Source organism: Cyprinodon tularosa, unplaced genomic scaffold, assembly GCF_016077235.1.
Source record: "Cyprinodon tularosa strain WSP-4 unplaced genomic scaffold, ASM1607723v1 ctg14, whole genome shotgun sequence".
In the NCBI taxonomy this organism is placed as follows: Eukaryota; Metazoa; Chordata; class Actinopteri; order Cyprinodontiformes; family Cyprinodontidae; genus Cyprinodon; species Cyprinodon tularosa.
This window is the reverse complement of record NW_024038220.1, coordinates 917,532-935,408: the sequence shown is the minus strand read 5'-3', so window position 1 is coordinate 935,408 and position 17,877 is coordinate 917,532. Positions and strand designations below refer to the sequence as shown.

The following is a 17,877-nucleotide window of genomic DNA, read 5'->3' as shown; positions in this document are numbered from 1 at the left end:
GTACAGGCTTGTAAATTTACTTAAAGTATAAAAGTAAAAGTAGAAACCACTTTTTTATGCCGTTGCCAACATTTTAAATGGATGTCTGCCAATAGGACTAGATCTCCGTTGTGTTCATTTTCAATCATCTCGTCGTCCATGCTACTATGCTAACGCCACCGCCACCAAGCTGCAATGATTCGCCATGAATGATTACCGCCGAATCTGTCGATTCATCTTGTAGTGGTGCGTCAAATGCAACGTAGATTCCCATCCAATTAGATTGAATTTGGTATTGATGACGTGAAAAATAATAATAATGAAACAAGAAAGAAAAGCTCTGGTTCTTCAAATCCTTGAAGCATCAAGTTCATAATATATATATATATATATATATATATATATATATATATATATATATATATATATATATATATATATATATATATATATATATATATATATATATATATCATCAGTTCCTATTGAGCTATTGAAGAGATATCAATTATTTTTGTAATAAATTTTGTTTTTAAAATATAAAAAGGCTTAATGGAATAAAAATGACTGCGCCTCATCAGACTAATGTAGTAGAGCAATTTCACATAAATTTTGAGTCAGTGGGTCACATGACCTGGAATCTATCAATTATTTTTTATAATAAAAAAATCTTAAAAATGAACAAAGGCCTAAATTGGAATACAAATGAGTGTCCCCCATCTGGATAATGAAGTAGAACAATTTGACATAGATTTGGAGTCAGTGGGTCACATGACCTGGAAGCTATTGAAAAAATACCAATTAGTTTTGTAATAAAAATTTAAAAATATAAAAAGGCTTGAAATGGAATAAAAGCAAGTGTGCCTTACATATGTTATCTACTGGCATGATTTTATATTAGTTTCATCTTACCTGGTCATAAGATGAAGAATGAATTGATTTTTCTTTCTCATAGAGTGTTTGGTTTGCTGACGGTCCCTAAATGCACCACGGCGTGTGGGAGGAGGGAGCAGCTGAGAGAGGCTGGCCGACATCGGAGTGCCTCCTCTGGATCACCGTTTGCTAGACCCCGCTGACTGCTCGGAGCTTGAACATCCAACTTCAGACCAACTTCACAGCGGTGTGACAACAGGCTTCACTTTACAGGAGTTGGACTTCAACCAGGGTTCACTACAACTTTAAGAAGCAAATGACTTGTTTTTCCTTCTGTGCAGGAAATCACATGGATGTGCTCCAGTGCTCACATGACATCCAGAGCCATGGCAGGAGAGATCAATGAAGGTAAACTGAGAAATCTTGATTTATCGCTTACTTTTCCTCAGGTTGTTTGTGTCAAAACGTTTCTACACACTTGCGCTTAGATCTAGACATTTTTGAGTGATCGGAAACAAAACGATTAGTCCAAAAAACTCTGCCTTATGTTTTACAAAAATTCTTTCCCCCTTTTTTTTGATAAATGATAAATATAAAAGAACAGCACAAGTTGTAGTTTAAAGTATTTCTGTTTTCTTCTTAGACTACTTGTAAAATCTTGTCAGATGTTCCTTGCATTACTTCAAATGCCACATATGCATTCATTTTGTTCATGTGTTTAAATATCTGTAAAGCAGTGGCGGTTCTAGACATAATGCACCAGGGGGGGCAGTCAGGGGCCAGCGTGCTTTCATGGGGGCACCAAAAAGCATGATATAAAAAAAAAAAAAACAACAACAAGGGATTCAACTATATTAAGAGTGTTGGATGAAGTGAAAGTTCTATTCAATAAGGTTTAGTTAAAATTCTTTATTAGATCAATAAACATTCATAAATTAGGAATTGTACATATTTTTTTTTATTTAATTTAAGTTAAAATAAACGTTTTATATAAAAATCTGAATTAGAACTCAAGAAAAACTGATACATTTAGCCGGAAAAATTAGAGACATTTAGCAGATGAAAAGTGGGATCCTATCTCAATACTACTGAATTTATCACTTTAATGTTTTTAAAAAAAACAGTAAAACAGAATTTGTAAAAAAAAATAAAAAAAAATAAAAAAAGATCTAAAGGATATATCAGTAGCCATGTCTGTTCCAGCGCAGATCATCATTAGAACTTATTTGAGTATTATGTCTTCAGTACAGGGGCCATGACATGATCTACAGGGGCACTGGCCCCAGTCGGCCCCTGCCTAGAACCGCCCATGCTGTAAAGGATGCCGATTCTCTAACAATAACTCCCATTTGTATTATTCAAAGTCACCTGCATTGTCATCATCCTTTTTTAGTGTTAGCATTTCCATTGAGATGACTAATTATGAAGAGTGAGCTCCTGATTGCTTGCAGCCTGTTATATATTTTCTCATATTGAGGCCAATGTGATGCCATGTAGGTGTTGTTCCCCCTTTTAGGTTCAGTTCCTGCTTATTATAGAGAAGTGCATGAGGCCATCTGCTGCAGGACAGATGAGAGAGTACAGACTGAAGTTTTTCAGCGGCTCCTTCAAAGGACAGACCTGTCCAAGGCAGCTATTAGTCAGGTGAGGAGGGGGTCCTCAGGATGCTTGGATGCATACAATGTAAAAGTTTTTGATTTTCTAGTTGCAAATCAAAGGTAAAAAATAGTTAATAGATATGTAGCATGCATGAATCTACTGATGGCACCATTCCCCTTTTTCTGACCTATTGTATCTTATCATTCGCTTTGTGTTTTGTAAAGATTTTGTGCACACAGGAATGCAAACCACAGGATCTCAGGATAAAAGAGAAAGTTTGCTGGCTGTGATATTGTCTCCTTACATTTTTGTTTGTTTTTCCTCAGATTGCTGAACATGTCGACTCCACAGATGGATTCCTTACCAAGCTGTCCCTCTATAAAGCTCTAGCTTTAATTGCTTTAGCCCAGCAAGGGAAACAACCAAGCCCCAAACTCTTTGAGAGCTTCATACAGGGTAAGTGAGTGACTTTGTTGGAGCGACAAGAGAGTAATAAAGGTTTCTGCTTAATGAGTAGCTTGTTGTCCAAAGACGACCTCAGAAATGTTGTCTGTTCCTGTGTTAGGTAAAAAATGTCACTCTTATTTCATCATGGAAGTTTTCCTCTATCACTGGGATAAACTCAATAGGCTCTTTTCTTTAACAATCAAATCTGTTATGGTGCACATTTTCAATCCAACCCTCCTTGCTTACATGATTAAAAGGGCAACTAGCCGCAATGCTTTACTAAAAATATTTTTATCTGTCAAACTTTTTCACAACCACAAACTTCAATATAGATAAATGATAGATAAATATACACAGCTATTGGGAGGATGGATTTATAATAATAAAAAAAAAAGTTTAAAAGGCAAATTATGCAGCCCCGCAGAGAAAAGTTTATAAAACTAATTTACAGATGTTAATTTAATGTGTAGCTCTACCAGTTTTGCATAGGAGGCTCAAGCTTGTCTACAAACATTTTCTGTTTTTTCGAACACATTTAAACCATTCTCCTGTAGATCTTGCTGTATCTTGAGGCAGTTGTCTAGTTGTAGAACAAAAAAACAAAAAAAATTGGAGCCTGAGGATGGTTTATTTTTTTTAAGCATACCTAGCCTAATAAATATAGTCTATTAACCTAAAGCAATATGCATAGTATGGTTGTTACATGTAAGGTACGCCGGTCATTGACCTTAACTAAGGCACCTTACAGTAGAACTGCAGTCAGTCCCTGGACTGGCATGGCTATCACTGCCCCTACATAGTTGGGGACAAATGCAGGGGACAAATTTCCTACTGGAATCAGCTTCATAGTCATGGTAGGACACTTCTTTGATTTTATTCATTTTGCTCAGGCTTCTCATAAGCCAACAGCCCGCCAAATGTTGAAAGGGCAATATTATTTATTACTGTTAATATATAGTAGAAATTTTCCCCATTAAGTATTAAAATAGGGTTTCAGCGGGTCATTAAAAATCATTAAAAGTCATTAAATTATTATTTTTTGAATTAAGGCCTTAATTGGCATTTAAATTCATTAAATGTGATTATCATGGCATTTAAAATGCTTTATAAAAAAAAAAAACATTAGTCAAATATATCAGATTTAACTGGTTCCACGTGTTTGCGTGGAACAGCTTCTGGTTGATCCTAAAGCCATATGTCCAGAAAAGAAGCTCGAGGCACAGAAAAAGCTAGAGAATGGGGAAAAAGCTAATTTTTAAATAAGTGGCTGGAAAACAAGAAATTCGGGACATGGCTGCAGCCTGTCGATGTTAAAGATTATGAAGGATTTGGCCGTGTTTACAGTATATATATATATATATATATATATATATATATATATAGAGAGAGAGAGAGAGTAATGGGTACTTATTGATGGCATTAAAATAATTTCTAAGAGCATTAAAACAGCATTAAAAAGCATTAAATTAGAGTTCCTCCTTCCTGTATAAACCCTGTAAAATGTCATAGCGGATGGTATGCAGGGATGGTCATGTAAGAAGGGGGATGATTTTTTTAAGATTTTTTTAAGAAGGGGGATGCCATCCCCCCTCATCCCTCCAGTACTGTCTTTAGGGCTGTTTTCCTGCAAGAAGTTAAATATCTGTCCCAGTTTCCTTTTTTTTTTCTACCAGGTTTGATGCAGAACTGCTGTAGTGATCCAGCATTTATCTCCCAATCATCTCCGACTTAATTTCCTGTCAGGAAAAGAAACACGGCCGTGTGATGCTGACTTCAACATGTTTTAGACGGCATATTGAGGTGGATGTGCAGCATTAGTTTTATCCACACATATTGTGTTTGTAAGGAAACAAATCAAACTTTATGATTTGTTTGACTATGAGCGTTTCCTTTCACTGTACAACTTAAAGTTGGGTTATCTTTGTTTGCTTTCGCCTTACCACTCTTCTATGCAGGGAGAATTCATGGAGTGCACAAATGATTGTTGACTCATCAACGGATTATTTTCTTATAACTGCTGCATTTCACCCTCTCTCTCTGGGATGAATATATTATGCTTTTCTTTATGCAGGTTTTACTTGGATCCGTTCACATTTCTAGTGTTGAATCCAGCTTTGTTATTTCAGGTGTGGCCAGTATGGCAGCTTGCTCCGTGCCACTTCCTGTTCTGTCCTGAGAACGGAGTTTCTGAGTTTGTCTCAGTGAATAAAATTTTATGCACGAGTGTCTTGGAATGTCCTGAGAGGAATAATAAAAGTCACATGGATTACTGTCAACAGTACTGTTCTAGCTGGAGATAATCAGAGGGAAATAAAAAAAGGTTTATAAAAAGATAGGCATTCCAAACAGTTTTGAAATTCCCGTCACTCCTGGAGTATTGATTCAATCACGGAAAACAAATGTTGGCTCTGAACTGTGATTTACAGAGTTGCCAAAACCCCAGCTCGGAGAGCCGAGGGAGCTGAGAGCTCTGAGGATGCAGCCGGCTCAGGACGACGTGCTGACCTTAGCGCAGACGCTGGAAACGCTTCTGGCTAAAGACACAGTCCAGGTGGAGCTGATACCAGAGAAGAAGGGTCTGTTCCTCAAGCATGTGGAGTACCAGGTCACGAGTCAGGCAAGGATCCTAAAAAATCTGCAACTTGTTTGTTGAAAACAAATGAGAAAAGTAGTTAAAAAAAAGCAGTTTTTAAAACCCTTAAACCCTTAAAGATAGTTTATTCTTTTCTACTATGTAATGCTGCTTTTTTCCCCTTTTTTCTCTTTTCAGCGTTATAGAATATCGGTTTATAGGCGGTACAGTGATTTCGACGTCTTCCATGAACTTTTGCTTCAGAAATTTGCCTACAGAATAGTTCCAGCACTGCCGCCTAAAAGGATACTGAAGGGAGGTGGGTCACCGTGTGAAATACACCGTTAGGTCTGCCTACATTATCTGTCAGCTTTGGATTCTTTTGACTAATTGCTTTACTTACTTAATTCATGATTTATTTTTGAGATAAAATTCAGGATTTAAAAGGCTTTTCAATGGTTTTTATTTAATAGACACATATTGATTTATAAGAATTATTAATTTATTTTGATCAAGTCAGTGCAGTTCTTCAAAGGTTTTGCCAGACGGTCACATAGAAACTAGTGATGCATAAAATAAGCAGCTTTCACTTCTCGAATACTCTAATAATAGCAATGTGAGCGGTTCAAAAATGACTTATTTATTTATGATAAAAAAAAAAAGACCAGCATCTGTTTGATATTTTTTTTATATAATTAGATTGTTTTTTTGTGCTCTTATTTCAATTTTACATTTTGCTTATAATATTTGTGTGACATTTTTCCATCCATTTAAAATGACTAAATACACTAAAACGTTAAGATGTCACATATTTACATTTGTGTGCACTTATTTAGTTTCCTTATAGCTTTATGTCTCTTATCAATCTTTATGGAGCACATCTTTATGCACAGCGGTAGGAGAAGTTATAAAAAGTTATAAAAATATTCTTATTTTTTTGTTTTTATGACCCTTTTTTTTAAGCCTCTTCATTCCCTAGCTTTTAAAATGCTCTTAAAGAATGGTTAATAAAAGGTTTAAATTCTAATTCTACAAAAGTTGATTACACTTTATTGAGGCTAATTTTAGGCAGTGCTTGGATCTGATGTGCAGATCTCCATCAGTAAACCCTCAGCTAGTTCTATCTGTGATGTTTCTTTAGGAGTAAAACCTCTATAATTTCTCTCGGCGCTGCTATGACTCACTGTGTATCCCCCTGATTGCTGCTTCAGCTGCTTCTCAGGGGATTTTTCAACGGTTGGACTTTTTCTGTATTAGCTTTGATCTTTTAGACTAAAAATGCCCGGCATTTCGGTTTCTTTAGCAACTGTGTGCCATGACACAAAGGTACAATGCAAGACTGAGATTTTTGGTATTTTTTGCATGTTAACTTAGCCTTATAGGATGAACATTGACTGTTGTGTTAAACTGTTTAGTATGCTGCCTCCACACTGTTGTTATTATAAAGTAAATCTCTAGAGATTATTTTTATTCCTTCTATCCATAGTCCTGACTTCCGTGTCTGAGCGGGAGTTCATTGAAGGGAGAAAACGAGCTCTGAACAGATTCATTAACCTCGTGGCCCGCCATCCCTTCTTCTCCGAAGATGAGCTGGTCAAGACCTTCCTCACCTTCAGTGGCTCTGTGTGTTTTTAAGTATTTTCTTGCACATTAAGCACTTTCTTCCCAGCACATCCTGTTTGATGAACTCCTTTGTCCCTGTCCTATCACCCTCTCATCACACTGCTTCCTAAACAGGATGTCCAGACCAGGCTGCGTGACACTTGCAAGAAAAGCGGTGATGAGTTCATGACCAACAGAGTTGCAACCCAAGCTAAGGTTTGTTAAGGACACCATGACTGCAGGCTGACTTTCATTTGAGCGGTTACTTTCATTTAAACTAAAACCTTCATTTGTTGGACCTGTTTTGCAGGAATATCTTCCAGCAGACATTCAGGCTCAGTTCTCAACAAGCAGAGAGCTGATTAAAAATATCCACATCAGCTTCCAGAAGCTGAGGGACAGAGCTGAAAAAATGGCTGAGCGCTCAAAGGAGAATGCAACTGATCTGCTTCAGTTTGGTCGAGAGCTCAGGTATTTTAATATTAGGGATATAAATTTAGTCCCCCCCTTGTAGGATTTAGGGGTTTTGCAGAGGATTTTACATGCCGAGTAGCCTGGAACCTGCAATAAATATACTTATTTTATATTAATGCTCTTTTCAGTGCCCTGGGCTCAGATGCATCAACTCTTCCTTCCTTGGCCCCCTCACAAAGCAGCTGGGGAACCCTGCGTCAGTCTTTGAAAAGCCTGTCAGTGGAGTTTGCTGTTTTGTCCGACAAAGCCGCTCAGCAGGTAAAGCCTGCAGTAAATACCGGCTGTGTCTCCCCAAAACTAAAAATGAGTAATAGCTGTTACCGTTCATGTCTTCAGGGCAGACGAGAAGAGGATGATGTTGTGGAAAAACTGAACTTCTTCCTAGATCTGCTGCAGTCATACAGAGTAAGCATGAAAGCACGACTTGTCTTCATGTTGAGTGTGTTTTTTTTTCTTTTTACTTTTTATCCAAGCCCAGAAGACAGAGGAATCGGGTATGTTTGAAATGTGATAAATTATTTTGATTTAGTAGAGAGGTTTCAGAGGTTAGCAGTCAATGATCTTACAAACAGTAATCTGCATGTTAACCTTTAAAACTAGGTCTGAAATAATTTCCTTAAATAATCCATTGATCTAACGTATAAAATATTTACGTAATAAAAGTATTACAGAAAGTAGCCAATAAAGTAGTTTGTTGTCAAGATTACTATTTGGTTATACGGTAAATCTCAGATGGTGAAACCTTTCAGCTGTTAAATGCTACTTGAGCCTCCCATGGCGAGCTGCATAGAACCGACAAAAAAAGACAAACAAGTCTGACCAGTTTGGAAGGGATACACGTAACATGGTTCTCTCTAAAAAGAGAAAGTTGTATCTAAATAAATATGAAGTTATTTTTGTGTTTTTATTAATTTCCAAGCCAAACCATTCAAAAACCTAAAAAAAAAATCAAAATCCTGTAAATTCAGGATTTTTCTCTTGATGGGGGAAAAAAAGGTCATGGGTTGGCCTGTGTTCATATCTACCAGCCTCGTCAGAATTGACAGCTGAGGTTCTTTGGTGGTGCTTTAGCTTCCCTGATCACTAACCCTCCAGTTTCTAGAATATCTCATTTGTTTAACATTTTTCACATGATTGATTACATCCTTCATGGTGGGATAGTTTAAAATGTAGTGTTGTTAATAGTGAAATACTTTGCATGCATCTCTGACTTTAATGAGATCATTTCAATCTCCTGTAAAATGTCTGCAAATTGTTGCTCTAGCTAAAAAAATGCATATATTTAATACACTGGTCAAAAAAATAAAGGAACACTCAAATAAGACACCCTAGATCTAAATAAATGAAATTTTCTCATTGAATACTTCTGTTCTGTACAAAGTTGAATGTGCATGATTAAACAAATAGCATCAGTGGAAATCATATTTATCAACCAATGGAGGCCTGGATTTGGAGTCACACACAAACTCAAACGGAAAAACACCACAGGCTGATCCAAGGTTGACATAATGTCCCTTAAAGCAGGTCAAAATGAGGTTCATTATTGAATGTGGCCTCCTAATGCCTGTATGACCTCTCTACAATGCCTTCATCTTTCAGTAACTGCAGACACTCAGCAGTCACATGAGGTCTAGCATTGTCCTGCATTAGTAGGAACCCAGGGCCAACTGCACCAGCATATGGTCTCAACAGGGATCTTAGGATCTCATCTTGGTACCTAATGTCAGTCATGCTACCTCTGGCGAGCACATGGAGGGCTGTGCGGCCCTCCAAGAAATGCCACCCCACATCATTACTTACCACTGCCAAACAGGTCATAATGAAGGATGTTGCCAGCAGCAGATCGCTCTTCACAGTGTCTACAGACTCTGTCATGTGTGTCACACATGCTCAGTGCGAAGAGCACATCCTGATGTTCTCTGGAAAATATCAAGTGTTTGCCAGAGAATGCTTGGCGGGGGGTTGGCTGTGAGCACAACCCCATCTGTAGACTTCGGGCCCTCATACATCCTCATAGAGTCTTTTCCTAACTTTTTTCACAGACGCATGCACATTTGTGGCCTGCTGGAGTTTATTTTGCAGGGTTCTGGCACTCCTCCTCCTGTTCCTCCATGCAAAAAGGCAGAGATGGTGGTGATGCTGCTGGGTTGTTGCCCTCCTATGGCTTCCTCCATGTTTCCTGGTGTACTTACCAGTCTCCTGGCAGTTCCTTCAGCCTGTGGTTAAAAGAAATCCTTTTTCCTGCAACTCGCATCGATGTCCCCTCCTGGATGACAGCCTGTCTCATGCAACCATGAGTGTGTGAAATTGTCAATCAGTGCCGCTTCCTAAGCAGACAGTTTGATTTCACAGAGGTCTGATTGGATTGAAGTTATATTGTGTTGTTTTCGTGATCCTTTTATTTTTTTTGAGCAGTGTATGCAGATATAAGAAGTTCCGAAAGGGGAGCTTCATTTCAAGTTGAGATTTGATATATTTAGAAACGGATTGGAATCAAAATTTTCTTCAAGACATGTTGCACAGTTATGCAACAAGGTTACTGCACTCCTTTTTATTTTTACTATCCCACCTACTAACAGGTTTGCTTGTTTCTCAGTTGTTTTGTGCAAGATAAATGTCACTTTAAAGGTAAAAGAATGTAGGATATGATTTCATACGGTCTTATTTGCCTTTACCTGATAAAACTTTAGCATTTTAATTTTAAGAATCTCCATATGACCTTTTTAAAATATTTTATGAATTAATACATTTTTAAACTAGCTATTTTGGTTTGCTTTAAACAGGATTTTCATTTGTGAAAAGCAAATGCTTGTCCTGTCACTCCAGGCTGTTATGTAAGTCTGTTTTAAAGTGTGTCACTTTGCCACTTTCCATCAATCAGTAAAAGCTGCTACCTGTTTTACTCCAGGATCTCTGTGAGCGTCATGAAAAGGGTGTGCTTCATGAGCACCAGAAAGCGCTGCACAAGTATGGCGTGATGAAAAGGCAGATGATGAGTGCTACTGTTCAGTCCAAAGAGCAGGCTTCAGTGGAGCAGCTGGAGTCACGAATCGTTCAGGTGATTGTTCTCTCAGTTTGATTCTTTTTTTCCCCCCTACTTATAAAACTTGCAAAAGCTGCTACTACTTCAGTTCTAACATGAGTTGTAAAATAATTGTTAAAGCAGTTTTATAGTTACAGGTGACCTATAAAATACATTTAATGATGCTGTGAAGTGTAGAAAGGAAAGCCAGGCTTCAGAGAGGAGGCGAACCCCTGTGATGTGGACTTTAGGCCTTTTAACTCCTAAGAAAATTTTCATGCACAAAGACACCCACACTAAAAAGGTTATTGTTCAAAAAGCACTCTGTCTCCTCTTTAAACCCCTTGAATAAATTTAATTTAACGTGGGAAATCAAAGGCTCATTTAGGACCAAAAGCAAAATGGTGGTTAAAAGCCAAGTTAGGAAAGTAATTAACTTTTTCAATTCCTTTTGTTTTTGAAATGTTGTGAATGCAGCCAATGTTGTTAGTCTTGGATTTGCACGCATTTATTTTATAAGTAATCTCCCCTAAAAAGTATTTTTTATAAATAAAAGTAAATCAATTGTATAAATTTTCTTAAAATTCCTTCACATTATACTATTTTTTTTACATTTACTTATTTGTAATGTTATAAAAACTAATATAATTTAATCAAAAAGGTGAATGCCATGTAATTAAGATTAATTTTAAAGAGTTAGGCCCCTTTTATGTAGCATGCGCAGGTCACACTGCTGAGCTGGAAAGGAAACACGAGTTGCTTTAACAGCAGCTTTCAGCTCGTCTCCATTGTTTGCTCTGATGTTTATCTTAATCTTAACAATACTTAGATTCTCTATAGGGTTCAGAGCTAGTTTGTTAGTTTCTAAAGGTTATTAAAGCAGGTAATGATACTTATTAGAGTGCAGAGGTGCCACATTGTACTGATAAGTGAAATCAACCTCCAAAAGCTTTTCTGCAAAGCGAAGCATAAGGTGCTTAAAAATGTCCTGCTAGATGCTTGTCCGTGTCTTGGGTTCATCTGTGTCACGGTCACTCTTAAGGCGCTGACTCGCTCCAAATCCTGTTTACAGTCCTAAACTCTTGAATAAGCTTCGCTCTAAAATTCTGCCACCTCTGCCGTTATCTCTGCTGCTTGTTAATCTTTTTCCAACACACGTTCCTCCACTTAACTTCCCATTAATATAGCAGTGTGTCAAGATGGCAGCTTCTTTAGCAGTTAACCTTTGAGGTGTATCCATCTTGTAGGGGATGTTAATGATTGTCTGCTGGACAACTGTCAAATCAGCAGTCTTCCTCCTGGTTATGTCTGCCGTAACATTTCTACTTTACAAATATCATGTTTTATAGAACTCATCTTATTGTTTTTATAAGATTCAGTTTTTGACCTGAATAACTCTGATAAATAAAAGTTAACAGATGATGCTTGCAGATTTAGTGATTTCAGAATAAAACATTTTCTCTGACTTATTACAGGAAGGAGACATGGGGGGGTGTACATTAAAGCCTTCTTTTAAAACTATAAACTTTATAATTAGTTAAATTCTACAATCAATTGAAGTTTTGTAATATTTTCTTTTTTAACAGCAAGAAAGTGCCATCCAGACCATGGAGCTACGCAACTATTTCTCCCTGTTCTGCCTTCATCAAGAGACGCAGCTTATCTTCACCTACCTTCCAATAACCTCTCACATTCTCGGGGCTTTCGTTAACTCCCAAGTCCAAGGACACAAAGAGGTAAGGCTGTATGGAAATGGGTTTCCACTGGCTCGCCTTGATGTCGACTCAGCAGTCTTCAGTGTGGGTAGTCAATATGGTGCCAGATTGGCCTTTAAAGTCCATAAAAAAAGAACTAATACTGAGGGCTTGGTGTGACTGGAATAAAACTCCCTTATAAATTCCATGAACTTAAGGAACATATTGTTTTTCTGTTTTAATAAAGCTATATGCTAAGTATCTACATTAGACTTATCTTTCTTTTTGTTCAATAAGTCCAAAAGAATAAGTGCTGTGGAATTTGGGAACATGGGTTTTATTTATAAAGTTTTATTTATAAAGCTTGCATAACCACAAAACAGGGCCTGAAACTTTAAAAGTTGTGATCTATAAAAAAAAAAAAAAACAGCAGAAAAAATGTGCAGTTCCTCATGCCAACTATGACCCTTTTGTACAGATTTAGAAGGGAGAGGCAATTTTCATCACAGATGGTGACTGAGCTGGGAGAACTGAAGCCTGAATAAATTATATTTACACTTATATACTTAGTTTTACTTCATATAAAACTTTTGATCATAGACTTTATGAGATATGACTTGTAGTGTGGTTATCCTGGCACTGGTGGGCCAACCTTTCACTTACATAAAGGGACAAAAAAGGGTTCAAATACAGCTAAGATTAAAAGAATACTCGCTAATGTATTTCTCTTTCTGGTTATTAATGGGTAAAATCTGTGTGAGGAATTCTCATGGCTTTTGTAAGCATTTAAATACTGTTGAGACACCTGTGTGTAAGGGTGCATGATGGATTCTTTGACTATGTTAGATGCTAAATTGGAGAATTAGGAGGGAACGTGTTCTGAGGAATCACCAAGACTACATGACCCATTATGATGACTGGATTATGAGGAGATGCAACTTCTAAAAGCATTGGATCTATGTGCTGGATTGGGTTTAGTCTTGGTCCTTGAACCACGCAGTCCCCTTTTTCTCACAGGTGTTCACCAAAATATCAGTGTGCATATTAAGAAAAAGTAGCTGGGTTCTTGGTTCAAAATAAACACAATTTAATATAACTAACAAATAAATGTGTGGTACATGTAGAGTTCAAATGCATTCATGAGTTAAAGGTATAAATAATGCTAAATATGGCTTTATACTGCACTATGTTTATTAAAGATCCAAAATAATCCACAAAGGTTAGGAAACATTGAAATATATAAGATTTTGCTCAAATGCGGCCATTTTTGCCCATAATGAATCTTAGGCTACTTTCATGTACCTCAAATTGTAGCACCAGGTCCTTTTCACTAGGTCAACGATAAAAACGCTATCTAGGATAGGGAAGTATGGAAGAAAAACAGTCTCATTGGAATCTGCCTTTTTTTTTTTTTTAACCGAAGAGGAATTTTTTGCAGCTGAATTTCTTTGCAGCTGATTTTTTTCTGGTGAATTTTTACCAGATAAAAATTGAGTGTAAGGAATTCAATGTCTAAAAAAATTCAGTGTTTAAAATTTGGTGTGAAAAAAGGCAGATTCCAATGAGACTGTTTTTCTTCCATAGGGAAGGAGCTCTGGACCACTGTGCTGAACGTGGACAGCCTTCTGACTTACAGACGTCGTTACAAAACAAACACACTTAAAGACAATCGAGCATGATTAATGATAATCATCAAATTAAGACTAGCCTTCTAGAAAAAAAACAAAAATAGAGGTTGCACAAACGGCTGATGGTCTTCCTTATAAAACCCTAAATATACGAAGGTGTTAACATTTGCATGATTCACACAGAGTACATCAGAAGAAATAATGTATTTGAGGTTAATTTCGTAAAGTGGATTTTGTCGCTGCATCCTATCAACTGTTTAGTTCCTAGTGGCAGCTTGGAACATACTGCTTCCTATTTAATAGAAAAAAACCTTTATTGTCCCACAATGGAGAAATTGTGGTGATATGTATATGTTGATATGCTAATATGTATGTGCGTGCTGCTTTCCCAAATGTTCCGCTTTTTACCGGTATGAATCTAAAGCCACTTTAGGAACAAAATATTTTAATGAAACACATTTGTAAGGGGTATGCAAATGATCAGAAATGGTAACTTGCCCTATAAAGGGTTAACTTGAGGCAGAAATGTCAGTCTTCTGTATGGTTGCCATTGGTAACCATGAAATAACAATGATCAGCATTTACGGCTGAATTCAGGTGTGTAGAGGGCCGAACATGAGCCTTGGACAAAAACTTTGAGGTAGAGGTGATAAAAACCAATTGCTTGGTTTCATGTGTGAGCATTATTGGTTTTTAATGAAGATTTTTTTTTTAGGCGTATTTTATTTTGGGGTGTTTGGTGTGCATAAACTTATAATGGATCCTGAACTATGGTTTATTTACATAAACAGTTTTTCTTTTCTTTTTTCCCCCCATTTTTGTCTTTGCAGATGGGTGAAGTGTGGAATGAGCTGCAACCAAGGCTCGGATGTCTCTTTGGCAGTAAAAACGGACTAAAAACTCCAATCTGAAACCCGTAGAAGAGAAACACTCCAACAGATGAAGATCAACAACTGGAAAATAAAAAGCTCTGTGAGCTTATGCCTACGAAAGCCTATAACATGGCTTAGATTCCATCCAATATTATTATTTAAAATATAAATCCGGATATTATCTACAGTCATTAACTTCTTGTGTTAATTTCTGCTCTGGAATATTGCTCTTATTTCAGGATGAAGTATTTTTCTTTTTCTTTTACAATTTTAAGCACAGAAACAAAAAGCTAAAGGTTGTTATTCTATAAGGGATACAAGCTGGATAAAAAAACTGGCGTATATTCAGACACATATTTTTAAGTAAATAGTTTATGGCTTTTTAAGTTAAACACACTAAAATACTGACATTGAGTCTTTCTGGATGTTTTTATTCAGTCATTTTCATGCATATTTCTGAAAAGCTTTATCACTAGAGATTTTATGTTTCTAAGTATAGTTTATATGTTTGACAATTCTGTGACCTTTTGGATATGTTGACAAATATTTTGAGACTTTTGATTTGTTTTCTATAAAATATAGTTTGAAACCTTTACATATTTTTAAATTGCTAAAGTAATAAAGGGGACTCCCGATAAACGAAGAGCTAACTTGATATAACTCGTCAATTTTTACATTAAATATTTTGGAAGATTGCAGAAGGTCTTAAAACAAAACTGACCACGAAAAAAAGTTTAATTTTAATTTCAAAAGGTTAATTCTTTCTCATTGGGAAAAGGATGCATGTCCGCCACAGGGAGGTCTCAGCCCATCAGGGAGCAACAACACAGTAATGCTTGCAAACACAACTATGTGTAGTTTAGATTACCTAACAGTTATGTTTTTGGGACAGTGGGTGGTACTGTAGCTGGAGTAATGGGAAGAACCCACACATCCCCATGGAGATTTGGGAATGTGTGTTCTTAAAAGATTCCAAGGGTGCTAAATTACACCTGGAACTTTCTTTTATTTTTTTTTGCACATGCAATAAGTGGCCGTGTTTCTGGCAAAGACGTCTGTATTGCCCCATTACACTTAGTGGTTGCTTTTGATACTGGCAGTTGGTGATTGTCAAAGAAAGACAAGGTTCTAAGCCATGTAGTTGGTGTAAATAAGGAAAAAAATGTGTTTAAATAATAATAGGTACTATTATAACAATTGAAGGACATTTAAAATTGGTAGCCCATCTAGAATGAAGAAAAGTTAAAAAAAATTGTTTTGCTGAGATAAGATAATTATTTCGTTATCACGAGGAAACACTTATTTCTTAAGAAAACAAGATAATTAACCGGTTTGAGTAACAATTGAGGCTGGCCTACAGCCCTGGATTCCCAGTCCATCCATGCCTGCGGTATCCGTAGTTGTGCAGTCGCGGTGCCGCGTATGGGCAAATAATCAGCTTTTTAGATTCCTTTTTCTTTTCACTAATTGTCAGGTCATGGTAGGTGATTGGATTGCATGAAATATAGTAGAAACAAATAGGACTTTTTGTTAAAATAAAAAATCTTTAGTCTGAACTTATTTTGGGGGTTAATGCACCTGTTATCCCAGAGGCATAGGCCTAATTGCTTAAGAACAACGTCGTCTTGATACCTAAAAGTTAAACACAGGATTATTTACAGAATTACACATAGGCTGCCATGACTTACACTTATAAATCCTCTACCGCTGTTGAGGTTTCTAAGGATGTAATTAGTTTTAACACACACCAATGATCTCGTTATTGCGAGAAAACAACTTTCTAACGAGAAAATTATCATCTAATTATCACGAGAAAACTGCTTCGCTATGTCTAGAACAGCTGGATTTATCTCCAACTCCATAACACCAGCTACAGGCTAGATACTGCAAAACAAGGCAGGCCAGTAATTTAACATAACTGTGCTTTGTGCAGGGCTGGTTAGCAAAGGAGGGGGAAAAAGCAACTCTTGGCATGAGTAAGAGATGTGCACTTTAACCCCCCTCCCCTTATTTTTATAATACAAATGGCACAATTTTTAAGAAAACTAATTTTTTTCCATTTTGCTTAAATTGTATACATATTGTTTGCCATCCCACTGTACTTATTTGTGCTGGCCTATGTAGAAATATTTTCACTATTATACTACTATTGTTAGTTCTGACATTCCAAATGTTACCATGCCCACAGAATATCTATCGTCTATTATTGTAAAAATGCCTCCTTAGGGGTAACCGCGACTGCAGACATTTTTGCCTGAGTTTGCACTTTTCTTTCAAAGGTGCTAAAAAAGACCCAAAAGCTGCAGGGGCAGTTGAGTTTCAGCTTTGAAAAGTAGCATTGCGCATTGGAAAAGTTTAAATTTGCACATCCTTTACCCATCACTGTGTGCACTTTGACCGTTGGAATATAATCTGCATATTAATCATCTTTGAAGATCTGCTCTGTGCCTACAGACACATTTGCACGTGCAAACCTCCTGACAGGCCCTTAATGTAGAAAAAAAGAGGCAGGGATTTGAACCTTACACGATGTCAAGGCTTCATCTTTGAGAATAATTTATTTTGCATTAATTGAGGAAAAAAATAATGATGAGAACACAGAACATTGCAGATTTGGTGCAGGACGTACCTCTCAATGCGACTTAAAAGGGAGCATTTTGGAGTTTTTTTTGTTTAAAATCTGATCAAAGCAGTCATGGAACATTCAGGAAAGGTTCGCAAACTTTCAAACCACAAAAAAAAAAAAAAAAAACTTGTCTTTCTCTGTTAACTGTCTTATAAGCTTCTGAAGCGGACTGTCCTTAAACTTTGACATTGTAGATCAGACACACTTTAATCTTATTGACTAAGCAATAGTACTGACAGTGTCGCTCTACAAAAGCACAATTTGCTGCTTATTGACAAGCTGATACAGAAAACAGCAAATCACCATCTTCTGACAGGTCATCAACTTTATTTTTTTTTTTTTACCTTGCCTTTAATCTAAAATCAGATTAAAAAAACTTTGGCTACATGTATTATATATAGACATTTAGATTTGATAAAGCTTTATTTTGTACTAAATAAACTTGCAACATTCTGCTGCTTTGGTTCACTTGGTGATTCCTCTGAATAA

The 17,877-nt window shown here is 36.7% G+C and overlaps 1 protein-coding gene across 4 annotated transcripts; it reads left to right on the top strand.

Moving 5' to 3' along the window:
* The first annotated feature begins 967 nt into the window (after window positions 1–967).
* Window positions 968–15,417, top strand: snx8a (sorting nexin 8a). Of its 4 annotated transcripts, XM_038278239.1 has the most exons (14): window positions 968–1,099; window positions 1,194–1,260; window positions 2,369–2,496; window positions 2,778–2,907; window positions 5,325–5,515; window positions 5,669–5,789; window positions 6,957–7,093; window positions 7,208–7,288; window positions 7,383–7,543; window positions 7,675–7,804; window positions 7,883–7,951; window positions 10,455–10,604; window positions 12,155–12,304; window positions 14,721–15,417. In XM_038278239.1, the coding sequence occupies exons 2-14, from the start codon at window positions 1,206–1,208 to the stop codon at window positions 14,799–14,801; spliced, it is 1,584 nt and encodes a 527-aa protein (XP_038134167.1). In that variant the 5' UTR covers window positions 968–1,099; window positions 1,194–1,205; the 3' UTR covers window positions 14,802–15,417. The 4 variants fall into 4 exon arrangements, 3 of the variants coding, with proteins under 3 accessions (XP_038134167.1, XP_038134169.1, XP_038134168.1); XM_038278241.1 differs by lacking the exon at window positions 2,369–2,496; XR_005280140.1 differs by lacking the exon at window positions 14,721–15,417 and having other exon boundaries at window positions 1,011–1,260; window positions 7,883–8,040; window positions 12,155–12,292.
* Window positions 15,418–17,877: the final 2,460 nt, after the last annotated feature.